The following is a 17,502-nucleotide window of genomic DNA, read 5'->3' as shown; positions in this document are numbered from 1 at the left end:
AGGTTGTACTTGACCTGCGGAGCGTTTCAGCATTTTAGCTAGCATGTTGTTAATCTGCTTAACTGAGCTTTAGAGAGATGGAGTTTCTCTCTCTATTTCAAACACACAAACCCACTTTTATCCCGTCTTACACACAAAGACACACTTTCACTGTCTCTCTGTTTCACACACACACGCACACACACACATCCACAATGTCTGTTTTCATTTCCTCTCCTCTCACCTTTCTCTTTTACACACTGTCTTATCCCCATCTGTCTCGTTTTTATCCTTGTCCCCCTTTCATACAAACAAACTGGTTTTCAGTGATTTACATCCACATGATACCTTCTCCTTTGTACGTCGGGTCTTTAGCGTCATCCTGAGAACACGACAGATCAAACTGCAGCGTGAGAGCGACACACTGCTGCAGATTTGACAACCAAAAAACCACAAACCAAAAAATGCTTTTTTTTATTAAGTCTTTAAACAGTGTCGTCTTTGTGCAGCTCACGTAAGAACCACTCAATTATGAAATGTATGTTTTTACACTAACTACCCACTCTGGTTACAGTATTGGCCAATGTCTACACACGGTTTACACCAGCTCCTCCAAGAGCAATATGCCAGCAAAGTGAGTTACGCAAATCAACCTCAAATTTGCAAAGTCTGCCTGGGTCTACTCTTTCACCACTGCTACCAATAAACATTTGTTTGTCCTCTGTTTGTTATAAATGCATTCAGCTGTTTAAGCATGCCCTAATAAGTGTGAGACATCTGAAACATAAAGAGCTATTTGAGGCGTCTGCAAGCTGCCGGGACCGCAGTGTAATAGTCCAAACAGCAGGTTTGTGGGATGCCAGCAGGGGTTGGAATGGCCTCATGGGTACGATGTTCGGCTCTGTGGCTTCGGGTTTGGATGAGGAAAAGAAAAACATCACGTCTTCACCACCAGAAAACAAACTCTACAGTGTACTCTCTATTTTTCTGTTTACTAGTTGGCTGCTTTCTCCCAAACCAGAGTCGTTGTTACATAAAAAATGTTTTACTATCACAGAATGAAACAAAGTAGTTATTGTTCTGGTGTAAACATGTTGGAACAGTGTTGTTTATGTTGGACTGTGCTATACATTTACATCTGAATGGTGATGACACCTGAGCACCATTTACTAAAGGAGGCTGTGGGATATGGCTCAACGCTGCTGGAAAAAAGCTTGGAATCGAACCATGACTTTAAAATATTTCATCACATATGTGTCCCCAGTGTTCATTGTCTTCCACTTGCTCTGAAAGAAAGAGACATAAAAGTTTCATGCCCATTCGCTTTGGAATGTTTTTTTTTTCTTCTTTCAGCACCTTCACTGTATTGCCAGGTGTGCAAACTTAATTTTTAATGTGACTAACTGGGAATCCACATGGAGACTGAGACGTCATCTATTTCCAATCCACACAGATTCCAACCTCTGCTCACCGTCACTGTCCACAGAACCAGCCTGAGGGGACAACGGCCCGCCAACGGTCTTCAACAGGTTAAATGACAGCAGAAGTTTCCTGAACAAAGATAGTTTTAACGCAGGCACCATTGGAAGAAATTGACATTGTATGTATTCATTGATTCATTTTGATTTTATTTCTCTCCCCACTGTAGTGAGCAAAATTAATCTGCCTGTAATGAAACCAGCAAGCTCATAGCTACACCGGGAGCCATGATCAATATACCATTAATAAGGCCAACATACAAAAAGAAGGAAATGTGTTTGATTTAAACAGAGACTATACATAAAGATGGACTTAACGAGGTGTGACATCACCCTCTGGTTTGCAAAGGAGCTGGTTTGAAGCTCAGAGTTACTGCTTATGGTCAGCACCATCTTTTCCGTTTGGAGCCAGGACCTTTCAAATAAAGAGTCTGGAAACATGCCACCCTACCTCAGATCCAAGCTAATGCTAACTTACAATGAGCAGTATAGACTGGTGCTAATAAACTAACATGGCAAGTATCGTTACCAAGTAACATTAAACTCAGAACCGAAGCTGAAGAGAACAGCAGGTGGCCGAACTGTCAATCAAAGCCTATTGCAGACATCAAATCTACTATTTGTCTTTATATCTTATTAACAGAGCTAAAATTTCCAAAATGATCATCAGCAGTAGAATTTAGCAATTGAGAGCATAATGACTTGTTGAAAAAATGTATTGACTCAGTATTTCATGAGAGAAGTTGATGGTTTTTAAATGGGAGTACACTGGAACCAGGGATGTTTTTGGAGCCTCTGCCTCCGGTGGTATTCTTGGTGGTATGCTCATTAAGGGACTTCGGCTTGGCCTCGGCTCAGTTAGAGTCTAAACAAAGTGTCCTATGGTGACATGTCTTTGGATTAATATATTTATTAAAATAGAGAGATGTGCGAGTGATGGATACCAAAAATACTTGTACTAAAAATCCTTTCTTGAGGCTACTTATTGGCACAGCAGTGGTTTGAGCCAAATGCTAACGTCAGCCTGCTCATAATGACAATACTAACATGCTGATGTTAAGGTATATGGTGTGTACTACATTCACCATCATAGTTTCACATGTTGGCATACAAACATTTCCTGTGTCATTACTTTTGCAGGTATTTGGTCATAAACCAAAGAACTGGACATACTAAATTTTGACTTAATGATGGTAGATTTAAAGTCAGGAGACCCCCAAAGTTATAACAATTCACCCTGAAGTGGGCAAAGAACATGATTACCAAATTTCCTGACAATCCTTCCAATAGTTGTTGAGATTCACTCAAAACTACAAATACTAATCAGAGGGTGGCGCCACAGGAGAAGTCAGGACGTCACTGCTGTCATGAAGGAAGCAGATGAGATGTCTGGACCAAAGACGTGGACCAACTGACAGACTGATGTTGCCGTCGTCAAAGCAACACAGCTAGCATGGCAAATCAATGTAATTGTTGCTTCATATGTCTTTTTTGTCATTTAACCTTTAATTTCTTACATCCATGATCTATGTGGGATTATAAGTAACTTTTTAATAATTTCTCATTGCTTAACTACTACAGTGTGATGTTATCATAATCACATCAAACAGAGCTCTTCCTCCCATTGTTCATCATTGTGCTCATATGTTTTTTTTAATTTTTGTTAAACTGTGAGGGAGAAACAGCCAGAGAGAAAGAGCTCTTCGTCCCACACACACGCTAATGAAAGTGGACACTGAACAAGCAGCTGACGGATGTGTCGTGTTTTGATATGAGGTCACTCTGTCTTCCATGTTGTCCAGCGTTCACTAGTTACGATGAGGTCACCTTTGAAAACATTTACCTTCCTCTTTAGCGGGACGGTTGTCAATTTTCTCGACCAGCAACCTTGTCACAACATTGAAAAAAAAATCCCCCTGTTAGCTGTTACTTATTCCACTGTGTTAACAGCGCAATCATGTCTACCACTCATCTCTTTTTAGCAGGATTTTTATATGTGCGTTATTCTCAGTTACAAATTCACAGGGATTTTAGCTCCAGTATTATGATCCTCCAGATAATCTCTCTCACACACCAGCCTGTCCAGCTCCTCTTTCTGCTTGAAATGAATTCTTAAATCCTTTCCGTGGCTCTCTGTGACAAACCTCTTTTGCTATGACTGTCTTTGCGATCACCACTCTCACTTTGTTTACATATAAATAGTTTATTAGTATTGGTAACATGTGAGGAGGGGTCCCTCCATTCTTAATGTGGATAACATACCAGAAATAGAAACAGACAGCGATAGAAAATGAGAGGTTATAAAAAATAAGAGGATATATGTGCATGTGTGCTTGTGTGTATGAGTGTGTTTTGCTAAATCTTGGAATACAAAAACCTAATCCCAGTCACTGTTTCTAGAAAGGATTCCACCCAGTTTATAATCCGAGTCGCTGAGCGGTTTATACTCTGGAGAAAGAACAAGACTCAAACAATAAGTCCTCCAGCATCCCAGAATCCACCTCACTCCTCACGACAAGCAGACCCGTCAGCCTGTTTGTGGTTTGTTTCTGTGTCTGGAAGTTTGATGCACTTAGTTTTTTTTGGCAGTTGAAGTCCACATGAGTCAAGTATCCATTAAACCTCCCAAAAGGTAAAAGATAGCAGTCCAATTTATGCAACATTGCTGCTGCTGCTGCATCATCTCCTCCATCAAACCTTCCACAGTAACTTGCTGGCAGGTGGTGTGATGTGGAGGATGTTAGAGGCTAAAGGTGCTTATCCTTTGTTTTTATTTCAGGCCATCTTCTTCCTCTCCTCCACTCCTCCATCTGTCCACCGCTCTTCACCTGATTCCTGTTGGGAAGCAAAGTGGAGTGAATATGATTAAAGAGAAACTCAGAACACTTTCACCACAGTTAATAAGTAAAAAAAAAAAAAAAAAAAAAACACTACTTAATTTTGCAGGAGCCATTGTAAACTGTCCAACAAACCCATTTCAAGGGTTTCTGAGCAACTCTGATTCTTTGAAAGCCAGTTGAGTTTTATACAAGCCATGCTATACTTCACATCTCTTCTGCTTTTATAAGCTAACTCAAAAGATACTAACTCAATGATACATTTAACAAGAGAATTCAATTAGAAATCGTTTAGATTGACAGAGTTTATTTTATGAGAGTCATCAAAACCTCATGAAGAACTTTGAAGTTCAAAGGTGTAATTTTTTATGAGCCCTTGAATGTGTTGTTGATGATACAGAAGGTTTACTGTTCTGTCACATCACGCTATGTCATGTGTATGCAGGTTAGAGTAAAACCTTATTTATTAGTTATGGGCCGTTCACACACACACACACACACACACACACACACACACACACACACACACACACACACACACACACACACACACACACACACACACACACACTGAAAGGCTGTGGATGAGACCTGACTTTCTAGCCCACTTCCCCTACAGAGATTCAGAAAGCACCCAGTGACTCTACAAAATTAAGTAAAGCTCAACTTTATGCAAATGTGCTCTGACGCAGTGCGAGAGCCATTCACACTCCAGAAAGTGAAACACAGAGTTGTTTACTACTCCACTCTACGTGAAAGAACTTTAATCATAATGGAGGAAAAGCTCATTGTTTCCGTTTTAAGCTTTTCTGTGACGTGTGTTTAACAAGCTATCAGGACCATTAAAAGAAATGGCCTTGGTAGCCAAATGGTTACAGTGTGTACCACATAAATACGATTACATCCCTGGTTTGACCTTTGTAGCATTTCATTCCCCTCTTCCTCCCATCATTACCTGTCTACTTCTCTACCATCAGCTCTCCATTAAAGGTGACATTCTTAGTTCACTGGTAAGGCGGATGTGTCAGTCGAAGCATCCATCCATCCATTGATCCATTTTCTACCGCTTATCTGGGGCCAGATCGCCGAGGCATTAGGCTGAGCAATGAAACCCAGACACCCATCTCCCTAGCAACGCTCAACAGCCCCTCCTGAGGGATCCTAAGGCATTCCCAGGCCAGGAGAGATATATACTCCCTCCAGTGTGCCCAAGGGCCTACTCCCAGTTAGAAGTACCCAGAACCCCTCTAAAGGGAGGCAACCAGGATGGGAATGAGTAGCTTCCCCCGGATGTCTGAACTCCTGACCCTATCTCTTCGGCTGAGCCCAGACACTCATTTTGGCTGCTTGTATCCATGTTCTCGTTCGGTCACTACCCAGTTTACACACAGTCCAGTCGGAGCATTGTGTGTAAATGACATGCTCAAGACAACATATGTACAGAACTCCATTACAGGTGAAACCAATAACTATATTAATAAGTCACTAACAAGTTTAGAAGTCCCAAAAGTCTCAGGCCAGTCCTGAAATTACAGTGAGTCAAGTCTGGAGGACCCAAACTCTAACTTCTTAGTAATATTACACTTCTACATGAAATATATTGTGCAGCTGAAACTGTTAATGTGACTGTTAATGTGACTTGCAGTTGGTCAGCAGGCAGCAGGAACTAACAGGGTCGCTGTAGAGATTGACATGTGACCTTCTGTTTTTAGGATGGTTTAACTTACAAGCCCTTGAGTGCAAAATAAACCCGCCTTTAGCCATTTATTGTGTACTTAACAGCCACATTTAGTTGAAAATTACAGTTTTTTGGATCACAGTAACTTCAAGTGTGTGTAGACAAGTTTATTATTTAATCTCACATATACTAAGACACATTTCTCAGTTCTGGGGATAAAAACTGATCTTGATGTCATTGGCCATGCTACACACACTTTTACAAACACACAACCACACACACGATACAGTTATGAATCCATCTCCATCCAAGATTGTTTTACCACGCTGTGGAATTGAAGCACTGAGGTATTTTTCTCAGGGGTAACTGTAGCTCTGGTGAGATATTTGGAGGATGGGAAGTGAGGTCCTTGAAGGAAAGGAGTTAATGTGTTTGGGAGGGGCTGTGTATATACTGTATGTGTGAGTGAGTGAGTGCTGCCCTGAGGGGGAATTAATTCAAGCAGAGAGGAAAAGCACTGTAAATACCTTAGATCTGTTATCAGCTCTTATTGGTGTCAGGAGACACATTCAGACACACGCATACATGTATAAACACACACAGCAGTATACTCACCATTGTCCGTGTCTGAGTTCGGGCTGATGTGGCGTTTGTTGGTGCACATGCACTCCAGGTGATCCTCCAGCCTCACCTGCACCTCCCTCAGCTTGGGCCGTCTCCGCACATACTCCACCTTCGCCACCTGGAGAGAGTGAGAGAGCGAAAGATGAGATGAGATGAGATGAAAGAGACAGAAGAAGGAGGAATTTCCTGAGTGGGGAAAAGCGCTTGCTCAAATTTCATCTGTGGAGATTCTGTCAAATTTTATTTAGAGTCAAATGACTTTTTCAGATTTTGTTTAAACTTTAAACTGCGAAGGTGATACTGATTTAAAGGATGAGTCTGGTCATATTTTAGATTTTTACCATAAGCAAATTCCATGGACATCCAAAACCTGCAATGAATTGATCCTGCTTACAAGTATTGTGTATCCAAATCTTGATCTATCACATAGACTATTTTGCAACTGTCATTACTCATTATAGCACAAAATGTGTATGAATTGGCAGCTCAAATAGTTCCCAACAAATTTAAAAAACTAAAAACAACAGTGTCCAGTTCTTTCAGGATTTTCAAAAAGATGACACAATATATTTGAGTTACCTCTTCAGTAGGTACAATTAGGTTTGATGACAGAGGGCCACAGACATGCTGGGGAAGTTGAAGTTGAGTATTGCCACGCATGAAAGATAGTGATAACTGGTATATCAGCACCTTCAAATTAATATTCCTGCAACCTACTTTTTGTGACTCTAAGTGTGCCCTCCAGACATGTTTTAAGACACACAAAATGACATAATAACTTGAGTCTAATGAATGTTTTTCCACAAAAAAGCTCAGTTAGCTCGTTAAAATCCCTAAAATTGCTTGTGATCTTTCTCCTTCATTAAAAAATACAGATGTTTATAGTCAGTGTTTGTGCACTGGAGGCTTCAAGTTTCCACATCACACTTCTGTAAGTTGTATACTCGACCACAATTGGCTCCAAACCAGTTGTAAAGTTACAAATCATGCCTGTAGGTATAAAACTCTTTGTTGATATCTTAGAGTTATTAAAACTTAATAAACAAAGCTTGGTTGCACTACAAAAGTGGGTTAAAGTAATTTCTTTGGTCCCTAAAAACTGCAATAAACTAACACTAACACAGCACTTAGAGCAGATTTCAAGTAGAGGGCTACTGTAAATGTGTAGTACAAGTGTTGCAGACAAAATGCCTTCCTTGAGCTAGTTATTTTTAAATGACAGCTGTGTTTCTACTGTACCTGTGTAAACACACAGGTGTGTCTGCTCGTGTTTGAACGAATGAAAACAGTATCAGCTCTGCCAGGAATTCACTGACGCTAAGTGATGCGTACCTTGTTTTGTGTCAACGCACGTCACACTTGCTGCTGTAATGCTCAACGTCTGAAACGGCAACGTCTTGCTCATGCACACAAACCCACAGATAAACAAGCACAATATATGCATCAATATGTGCTGCCAACTATAAACATACAGAAACAATTGCACACACACACACACACACACACACACACACACACACACAGACACAGTACATGTTGATGTTCATATCCCAGACACGCAGGCTGAGCAGCTCCAGGTCTGATTGCACAAGCGTCTCTGCTTCAAGTCTGAACAGACTTAGACATCGCTGAGCTGAAACTTTAAACAACAGCAAACCCAGGAGGTTCAGCTGAGGTTAGGATCAGCCCTGCTAGAGCAACCATCAGGCCAGGATTAAGATAAAAGGGTGAGGCTTACTTTAGCATGTTAGCACGTTAACATTTGCTAATTAACACTATACTGAAGTACAGCTGAGGCGGATGAGGATGATATTTTCAGGTGGATGAAAAGTTGAAGGATCGCCAAAAGTGCTAAAAATCCCTCTTTTCATTCAAAATCACAAAAGTCAACCTCATGGTGGCGCTAGAGAAAAAGTCAGGTGACCACCAAAGTCATTGGGCTAGATCACAGGGACACCATGAATATCTATACAACATTTTGTAGCAGTTAATCCAATAGTTATTGAGATATTTGCAGTCGGAGCCAAAGTGGTGGACCATCCAACCACCATTGCCATCCCTCAAGCATCGCCGCTAGCATGTCTAAAAAATCATGACCATATGTGAGGATGGAAATGTAGATCAACTGGTCAATAAAACGCTTCCCCCTCAGGCTCAGATCACTCTTCACCACAATGATAAAACACAACACCTGCATCACTGCCAACACCGTCACACACCAACCAGCTGGAGGTCGTAGTCTCTGTTTGTCTCACACATGGACAGTCCACCTAAACCTCCGCCCTGCCACATCCCCTCTGGCTGTGAGTGTGCAACTTGCCCTCGTGACCGTTTACCCTCTGAACGCTGGATCTCAGCATATGTGAGTGACTTTATTTTTGATTTCCTCTGTAGGCAGACAAAGAGCGAGCCCTTTCATCTCATATTGGGTATCAGCAGGCCAAAGCACAGAGAATCAAACTTACCCTCCTCCTCCTCCTCCTCCTCCTCCTCCTCCTCCTCCTCCTCTTCTTTCTCCCACTCCACCTCCTTATACGCCCACTTGTACTAATCCTCATCTTTTCTCCATATTTCACTCGTGTTATTTCCCAGAGCCTGCTTTTTAATCCTACTTGTTACATTTTTATCTTTGCATGTAGGAGCAGTTTCAGTCTAATTTAACCTTTGTGTCGTCCTCCCGAGCCAAATTGGCCCCCGTTTATTTTGACTCTTCCTTCCTTCCTTCCTTCCTTCCTTCCTTCCTTCCCCTTTTCCTTCCTTTCTCCCTCCCTCCCTCCCTCCCTCCCTCCCACCCTCCCTCCCTCCTACCTTCCTTCCTTCTTTCCTCCATCCTTCCTTCCTTCCTTCCTTCCTCCCTTCCTTCTTTTCTTTCCTGCCTTCCTTCCTTCCTCCCTCCCTCCTTCTTTCCTTCCCTCCTTCCTTCCTTTCCTTTCCTTCCTCCCTTCTTCCTTCTCTCTTTCTTTCCTCCCCCCTACCTTCCTCCCTCCCTCCCTCCTACCTTCCTTCCTTCTTTCCTCCACCCTTCCTTCCTTCCTTCCCTCCTTCCTTCCTTCCTTCCTTCCTTCCTTCCTTCCTCCCTTCCATCCTTCCTTCATTGACTTGAGGACAACAGGAGGGTTAACATCAGTTACACACTTCAAAATATGCAACAAATGCTCATATCACCCTGAATATCAATATCAAGTCAATATTCTTATTATTGCTATTTTCAAAGTGCATTTTGGATTCCTTTTCTGTGCACACACACACACACACACACACACACACACACACACACACACACACACACACACACACACACACACACACACACACACACACACGCAGGCGTTGAGCTCCCGGTTGGCATGGTGTGACTGTGAACCGGTTGGGCTTTACTGAGTCTTATTTCCAGCTCTGGTAGAGATCAAAAGGAAGCTATTATGTTCTCCAACAAACTCACTGCCAGACTCTCAATCACCAACACACACACTCACTCACACAGACACACACACACACACACAATGGTTAAGCTGAGGAGAATAATTGTTTTTGGCAGGTGTACAGTGTATACCTCCAGTAAGTGAAATGGATTAAGTGGGTGGAGTGTATGTATTTGGGAGTGTGTGTGCGTATATATGTGTGTATTATACTCTATATACACCAGTGTGTGTTTAGATGCTTGGTGCCATCATTAGTCTTGTGTGGTGCCACTGACTACTGGTGTTTATGAACGTGCCACCATGTTGGAATGGTTAGTATGAATATCAAAGGACAAGTTCACAATTTTTCAAGTCTGTCTGAAAACTATAATAGTCAGGGCCCAAAAGGAATATTGAAACAGGTTTTGCTCACTGCAGTTATTCTTCCTGACTTTTTTTTAATGTTTTAGACCAGACTTGAAAAATTGTGAACCGACCCTTTAACCATTGTGTCGTCCTCCCGGGTCAAATTGACCCCGTCTGTTTTGACTGTTCCTTCTTTCCTCCCTTATTTCCTTCCGTCTGTCTTTCCTTCCTCCCTCCCTCATTCTCTCTTTCTTTCCTTCCTATCTCTTTCCTCCTTTCCTTCCTTCCTCCCTCCTTCTTTCCTTCTTTCTTTCCTTCCTTCCTTCCTTTCTTTCCTTCCTCCTTTCCTCCCTCTCTCCTTCTCTCTCTTTCCTCCCCCTACCTTCCTCCCTTCCTCTTTTCCTTTATCCCTCCCTCCCTCCTACCTTCCTTTCTTCCTTCTTTCCTCTGTTCCTTCCTTCCTTTCCTCCCTTCCTTCCTCCCTTCCTTCCTCCCTTCCTTCCTTCCTCCTTTCCTTCCTTCTTCCTCCCTTCCATCCTCCTTCCTTGACTTGAGAACAACAGGAGGGTTAAGAAAGTATTAAGTGTTTTTGCCCTTTCTGCTGCTTTTTTGTGTTTTTGTTTACTGCTTTAATTTCACACAGTTTGGTCAGATTCTTCCTCTCAGTTTTAAATGCTTTCTTTGGAAAAGTAATTATTATAAGCATGCATGATTTATGCAAAGTAATATAGAAGCTTCAGTATTATGGTGATAATATGATGCAGAATTGTGTCTATTTTGGGTTTTTTTGCTATGAATTAACCCTCCTTCTCCACAGGCTAATCTAAACAAACCAAAGAAGTGTTTTTCTTGTATACCTTGACGGTGCGGTGGTGCTTGCGGGCCGGCTGGCACCTCATGTTGCTGGTGTTGCAGCAGCCGGTGCAGCGCTTCACCTCAACGCAGGGCGGCCAGATGATGAAGTTGGCTGAGGTGGGATCCACCTGGCTCCTGGGGATCTCATAGATCACTGTCCGCACCTTACACACTGCTGGCAAGGCCTCCTCCACCACTGCAGGAGGACAAAGAGGTCAAAGGTTACAGAAAACCTGCAGCTATCAGCACTTTTTAGATACGATAAATCGTGCATGTTAATATTTCATTATATAGAAATAGTGTCATGGTTAAATAAACAGTTTTTATGCCATGTGTGTAGCCTGTTCATGCACAGTGTGCGTGTGCGTGAATCTTACGGGTGCTCCTCCTGTGTCTGGTGTGTGCGTGCGCTCTCTTCAAGTCTGGAAGGCTGTGAGAGAAGTCCTTGTAGTAACTGTGTTTTGTCTCCTCGATCACCTCGTTCTCTGGACAGAGACAAAACAACACATGCTCATTCAGACGTCACAATAGTCATAAATATTCCCAGATTCTTGCATCAGACACACACACACACACAGACACACACACACACACACACACACACACACACACACACACACACACACACAGATACACACTATTTGAAGGATAAAACATTCATGAAACTTTAATTTTCTAGGAAGAAGGGAAGTTTGTAGTACATGTTCTTGGCTTTGTACTCGTTAGTGGACAATAAAACTGTTTTGAGTTGATTGGACTTTTGATTAACTGGCTTTTCCGTTTGTGAAATATTAAATTTTGATCTGATGAAAGGTCAACGGGGTCATGAAAAATATTCCTATCCACGTAAAATTCATTCTCAGTAGGAAATCTCTATGAATCATCAAACAGGGACCATAAATCTCAAGACATCTTTATGATTGATTGATTAGAACCAAAAAGGTGAAAGGAGTTCTGTTTACATGCTGCAGTAAGATGTTTATTAAGGATATCATTACAGAGTCTTCCCTGATCAGAGCATGAGTTTAACTAGGTTATTCTAACTCAGTTATGATGGTAATGTGTGTCAACCGGTTGCTGAGTTCTCCGCATGTAAATGTGCCCTGAGAGATACACTGTGGGTACATCAGATACATTCTTAATCCAATTCACGTACTGCACATGCAAACACACTGGATCATTCATGTTGAGGTCACTTGACTCAACTCGGCTGAGAAAATGCTGGTTTTTTGAGCCAAAACTTAAAACAACATGCAAGGACTCTAATCTGAGCAACCAGATCACAAGCAAACCTGAACCATGGTTGGATGTTGTCTGTCTGACTTATTATGCCTATAAATTGATTCTACATCCATATTTTGATTAAATATCGTATAACTAGACAGTTATACCAGATAAATGTTGATGTGACTGTGAGGCCAGTTTACCTCTGAAGGGAGCTGGTCAGCAGACTTGAAACTGTTTCAGTGAGGCCGCTACAATGAGATGCACTCAGGGAAAGATAAAGAGCTTGTTTACAGTATGTGAGGGCAGGCAGGCAGAAAAGGAATGAAGAGTTTCTTCTTTGTAAGAATGAAGCTCTCATAGTAATTTCTCAGAGCATTTCTTTAAAAATTTGGACACATTTTTGGATTCTGAATTTTGGCACAACATATTCAATTTGAAGCCTCAAAACTAAACCATTAAAGATTTTTTAAAGTATGTGAGCTACTGATTACTGAAGATAAGACCTCATTTTAAAAGCTACGATAAAACAGTCTAACAGTTTATATATAACAGTTCATATCATTGTTGACCCAGCGTTGGTCAATATAGCACTGATAAAATATTGGATTAACGTAACCCATTAGTCACGGGTGAGAAAACATCAAAGACTTTGTTTTAATCCAGTAACCCATAGTAACACAGAAAATGACACTAACACCTATTGGTACTGGCTAAAGTGAATCCAGTATTACAACTGTGCTACACTGACCAATGATTTTTGTGTGTGTGTGTGTGTGTGTGTGTGTGTGTGTGTGTGTGTGTGTGTGTGTGTGCGTGTGCGTGTGCGTGTGTGTGTGTGTGTGTGTGCATGTGTGTGCGATTTTGAATTCCTTATTAAGAATTATTGGGACTCACCTCCAATATGGAGACAAAAAGTGTATCCCCAAGTTTAATCATTTCATTCAAAGCATGGACTTTGTTTTAGGGTAGTGTGTGATGGTGTGATATATGTTAGATATGATAGATGTGTACATGTTCTGCACATCTCCAGGAAATTAATTAAGACAGTGTCCTCACAAGTGACAAGTTGATGGTAGAAGTAAGATGTGTGAGTTAGCATGCATTAATTTGATATGAGTGATCAATCATATGAGGATCTAATGTAACAGAATAACATGGTAAAAATAACAATATCATAGCATCATACAATAATGACCCTCTTTGGTCAGAGTTGGTGATGGTTGGGGGAATTCAGCTCATCTGGACTGAGCTTAATGAGCTTGTGGCTTTCCTGGTTTCCACCCTATTTGGTTTGGTTGCCTTTTGATTGCTTTTAGCAGGTCAAATTAATGTTATAAAGATACATTTTTTGGTTGAGCTGGTTTCCAATGACACTAAATCCGTATTAATACTTGTAGAGTGCAGCTAATATTATCTTTCTGTCAGTATACAGAGACATGAATCACGATATGATGATGTATAATCCAAGTGGGTGTTTATGTTTAGTTAAACTGTTGATTTAAAAGTGTGCAAACCAATGCAGGAGGGGTGACTGTACACTCAGAAGCTGTTTTGTTTTTTTAAAACTGAGCCTTGCCTTTGTGTGTGTGTGTGTGTGTGTGGGTGTCTGCACGGATCATGAGATGCTGTAAAAATCAATCAAGTGTTTCTAAAGTGTTCACAGATTCATCTAACCGTTTCAGCACTCAGCACTGCCAAACCAAACCCACAGACTTGTTCATAGACAATAAATTCTGATTAAAGATTGTGTGTGCAGGGTGGATAGTATGGATATGTGTGTATGTGTGTGTGTGTGTGTGTGTGTGTGTGTGTGTGTGTGTGTGTGTGTGTGTGTGTGTTGGCATGTGCGTGTGCGTGAGTGTGTGCGTGAGATTGTGTGTGTGTGTATAATTGGGGGGAGGGGGAGATGAAGATTCCCAGAAATCAGTATAAATGATGTCTGGGCAGGACTGTTTTAATTTGATTCTGAATACCAAACCTCACACTTCTTTTTTTTTTTGTGTGTGTGTGTGTGTGTGTGTGTGTGTGTGTGTGTGTGTGGGTGTGTGAGAGAAAGAGCGCGCCCGTCACTGTTACTTTCTAGCAGAGCTTACCGCCATGTGTGTGTGTGTGTGTGCAAGTAGTCACGCACACACGCCTGCCTATATACACAATGTGCTTCTGAAACACAACAAAGTCCACCTCCGACATCTCCCTCCTTCTCTCTCTCTCTCTCTCTGTCTCTCTCTCTCTCTCTCGCCCTGACATGCAGGAATTTGAGCATGAATTATACATAGCAACACAGCAGCCTTCTAGCGGGCCCTGCTCTCAAACCAATAATGGGCAGCATGACAACAGCATAATGAAGTGAGCCACTTGACCCCCACCGAGCCGGGGAGCCGTCACACTCGACATTTGCATCTCAATGATGCCAGGATTAATGGTGGCACCGCTCGGCGCAACAGACATGAAAAATGAATTAACTATTTTTTCTTTTTCTTTTTTTTTTTTGCACAGAAGTTCAGGGTGGAGGAAAGTTTGTGTGGCAGGAATCTGCTGGAGTCTGACTCGGGGCATAAATGCAATAAAGCCTGTTTTATGTTACAGTTATTTCCTCGTGTCTCACCTGACTGATTCAGCCAGTTCTGATTTATTACCGAGATAATGAGAAGTGGCATCAGCTGTGTTTACTTAATTTCATCAGGTGTCATTTAGAGTTGCAGATAGTTTACTTTTATGCAATGTTTACTTTCTTTTGTTGTTTTTATAAGCACACAATTCTTCAGTTGCAGCTTAAATTTAACTGCTTTTCCAGCTAACAAATATGTCATTAAAATGAAGACACAGCTATGTTTTTAAGGGGAAAAGCATTTTTAAGGGGATTATTTCCTGGTGGAGAGGTTTAGATTTCCTCCTCTGAATCTCAGGTAATGTGTAGACTCATATGGAAACTTTCAGACTGATGAAACATAAACTTTGAGTAAATCAGATTAATGTTTCTTACATTTTAAGGGAAATAATGGCAGTAAATGGGTTCCTGAGGAAAATGAGGCAATTTCTCCAAATATTCAGACTCCTCTGGGACTACAGCAGGGAGTTTGGAAACAGAGAGACAACCGAGTATTATAGAGATTTAGTGTTGTGCTTCCATAAAGTTGGAGGATTTCTTTTTGAAAGAAGTCAAAATCAGCAGCAGAAAGTGAGATATGCCAACTTTTAGTCAACGTGGTCCGCTATAAGCTCTATGAATCCTACACTTCCCATATTGCAACTGAATAGCGTCTCTTAGATCCTCTGTGCCTGGTAACGTTAATGTCTTTAAAATTCAACACCCTCTGCAGTTTTGTAACACAGGCTTTCCCATCACAAACATGTAGTGTCCAAACCCAAGACAAAACACCCCTGCTGACATCACTGTGACATCATCAGGAGTTATTTATTCAGACGAGACAAAAGCTCCTCTGCCTTTTCACACAAGCTGACTTGTGCTCTTGGTGGCCAGTTAACTGATTTTAATGCATAAAATCAGTGAAGTGCCCCTTTAAACAAACGTTTTCCTTCCAAATCTACGTCTCCTTCCTAGTTAACATTGGCAGTAGCTGAAAGGCACAACATCAACTCTGTCTCTGAGTTCATAGAGGGTGTAAAGAGCAAAAAGGGGCCACCGGTCACCTAGCAACATCCGGTGAGGCATTTCAGTATGAGATGAGGGGACAGCATCCTCTTCCTGTGCACTGAACCAGATGCAACTAATACCCCAATTCAGTCTTTCAAAGCACAGACTGTGAAGGAAGCTGCAGGACAAACTGGAACATGCAAACCTGTTGGTGGGCTTTGTTGGTTCAGCCAGAAGCTTTGAGTGAAGACACACTCAGATGCTGATAAACCTTCATTATTTGTTGTTCTTTCAGGCTGCTGTTGATGAACTAGCCTACTGACATGAGTTTGATGCAACCACTGATTCTAATTTGAGAGGGTTAGACATATTTCATCCATACAACAAGCGTTTACTTTGGAAAACAGCTGAGTAGGTATTATGGTGCTCATACCATAAGCGTCATATGAACTGCATTTTCTATTAGCGTGCTCACTCAATAACCTCATTTTGCAGTAAAGCTCAGTAATCCAGCTTGCAGGGGTGAGAGAGGCTGTATTATTATAATAAAGCGCTTTACCTACGGAGTCTATCTCTAGCAGCCGCTGGAGGTCGCTGATGCTGCGGATTTCGCTGCGGGAGAGCCGCTCCAGCAGCTCCCGGGGGAGAGGAGACTCCTGTGGGAAGAAGGTCAGCAGTGAGCATGAATCAGAGCACAATCATGCAAACGTCATTGTTCTGCAAACAGACTCTGTGCCAGATAATTCAAGCCAACTTGTTGTGTTTATTTAAAAAAACGAACAGTCCTGATGCCAAACGGTGCCAATGAAACAGTAAACATTTGTGCGTAATTACGCAGACGTCAAATTAATCTGATGCATCTACCGCAGTTGTTTTTCTGTGAGTTGCAACTTGCAACAGACTCACTACAAGCAACAGCCAATATTAACCACAGCCTACCTCTGTCTGGTTTACCTCAGCTGCGGTGCGTAACAGGCAGAGGCAGCCGGCTAAGAGGTGGTAGACCGCGACTCTCATCTCCTCTCAGGTCCGCTGTATAGGCACCAGGACGGGGCGAAGGTCCAGTGAAGGAGCCAGGATGTTGCTCCCTGGTCTCGGGAGCCCAGAACCATCCCTCGGGAGAACTGGCTACCTCCACGACTCCAACGAGATAACGAGTTAGGAGTGTGTAAAACTTGGAAGGATCTTTTAACTGCTGAATGAAGTGCAATTAAAATAGAGAACCAAGCTCGTTTTGCTTCTGCGTTCAGTGTTAAGTCACTGTAGGTGAGAGTGGGCTTGATTGCCAAACTAATATAAAAGACTTAAGAGTTGCTGGGGGAAAAGATCACAGATGAATAATTTTGCCCAGTAGTTTGAAGCATGAAATAATCAAACTTAATTAAGATCAAGTCCAGCTGCTCTTTGTTTTGCTATCCAAAGAACAGGTGTCCAATGCAAATGTAAAAACGTTTCTTTTACA

The 17,502-nt window shown here is 41.8% G+C and overlaps 1 protein-coding gene across 1 annotated transcript; it reads right to left on the bottom strand.

The window, feature by feature from the left end:
* Positions 1–4,281: 4,281 nt before the first annotated feature.
* On the bottom strand, positions 4,282–17,162 carry LOC128365180 (platelet-derived growth factor subunit A-like). The gene is made up of 6 exons (XM_053325843.1): positions 16,995–17,162; positions 16,600–16,696; positions 11,596–11,703; positions 11,221–11,414; positions 6,588–6,714; positions 4,282–4,292 (listed from the first exon to the last, which is right to left on the bottom strand). The coding sequence occupies exons 1-6, from the start codon at positions 17,055–17,057 to the stop codon at positions 4,282–4,284; spliced, it is 600 nt and encodes a 199-aa protein (XP_053181818.1). The 5' UTR covers positions 17,058–17,162.
* Between the last annotated feature and the right edge of the window lie 340 nt (positions 17,163–17,502).

The sequence above is a fragment of the Scomber japonicus genome, chromosome 2, assembly GCF_027409825.1.
Source record: "Scomber japonicus isolate fScoJap1 chromosome 2, fScoJap1.pri, whole genome shotgun sequence".
Classification (NCBI taxonomy): domain Eukaryota; kingdom Metazoa; phylum Chordata; class Actinopteri; order Scombriformes; family Scombridae; genus Scomber; species Scomber japonicus.
This window is presented reverse-complemented; position numbering and strand designations above follow the sequence as displayed.

Excerpts from the sequence above, each read along its gene's own strand:
- LOC128365180 (XM_053325843.1), bottom strand. The coding sequence starts at position 17,057 with ATGAGAGTCGCGGTCTACCACCTCTTAGCCGGCTGCCTCTGCCTGTTA. Across the intron at positions 16,697-16,994 it reads TGTTACGCACCGCAGCTGAG|GAGTCTCCTCTCCCCCGGGA; the intron begins GTAAACCAGACA and ends TTCTTCCCACAG. Across the intron at positions 6,715-11,220 it reads AGCACCACCGCACCGTCAAG|GTGGCGAAGGTGGAGTATGT; the intron begins GTATACAAGAAA and ends CACTCTCTCCAG.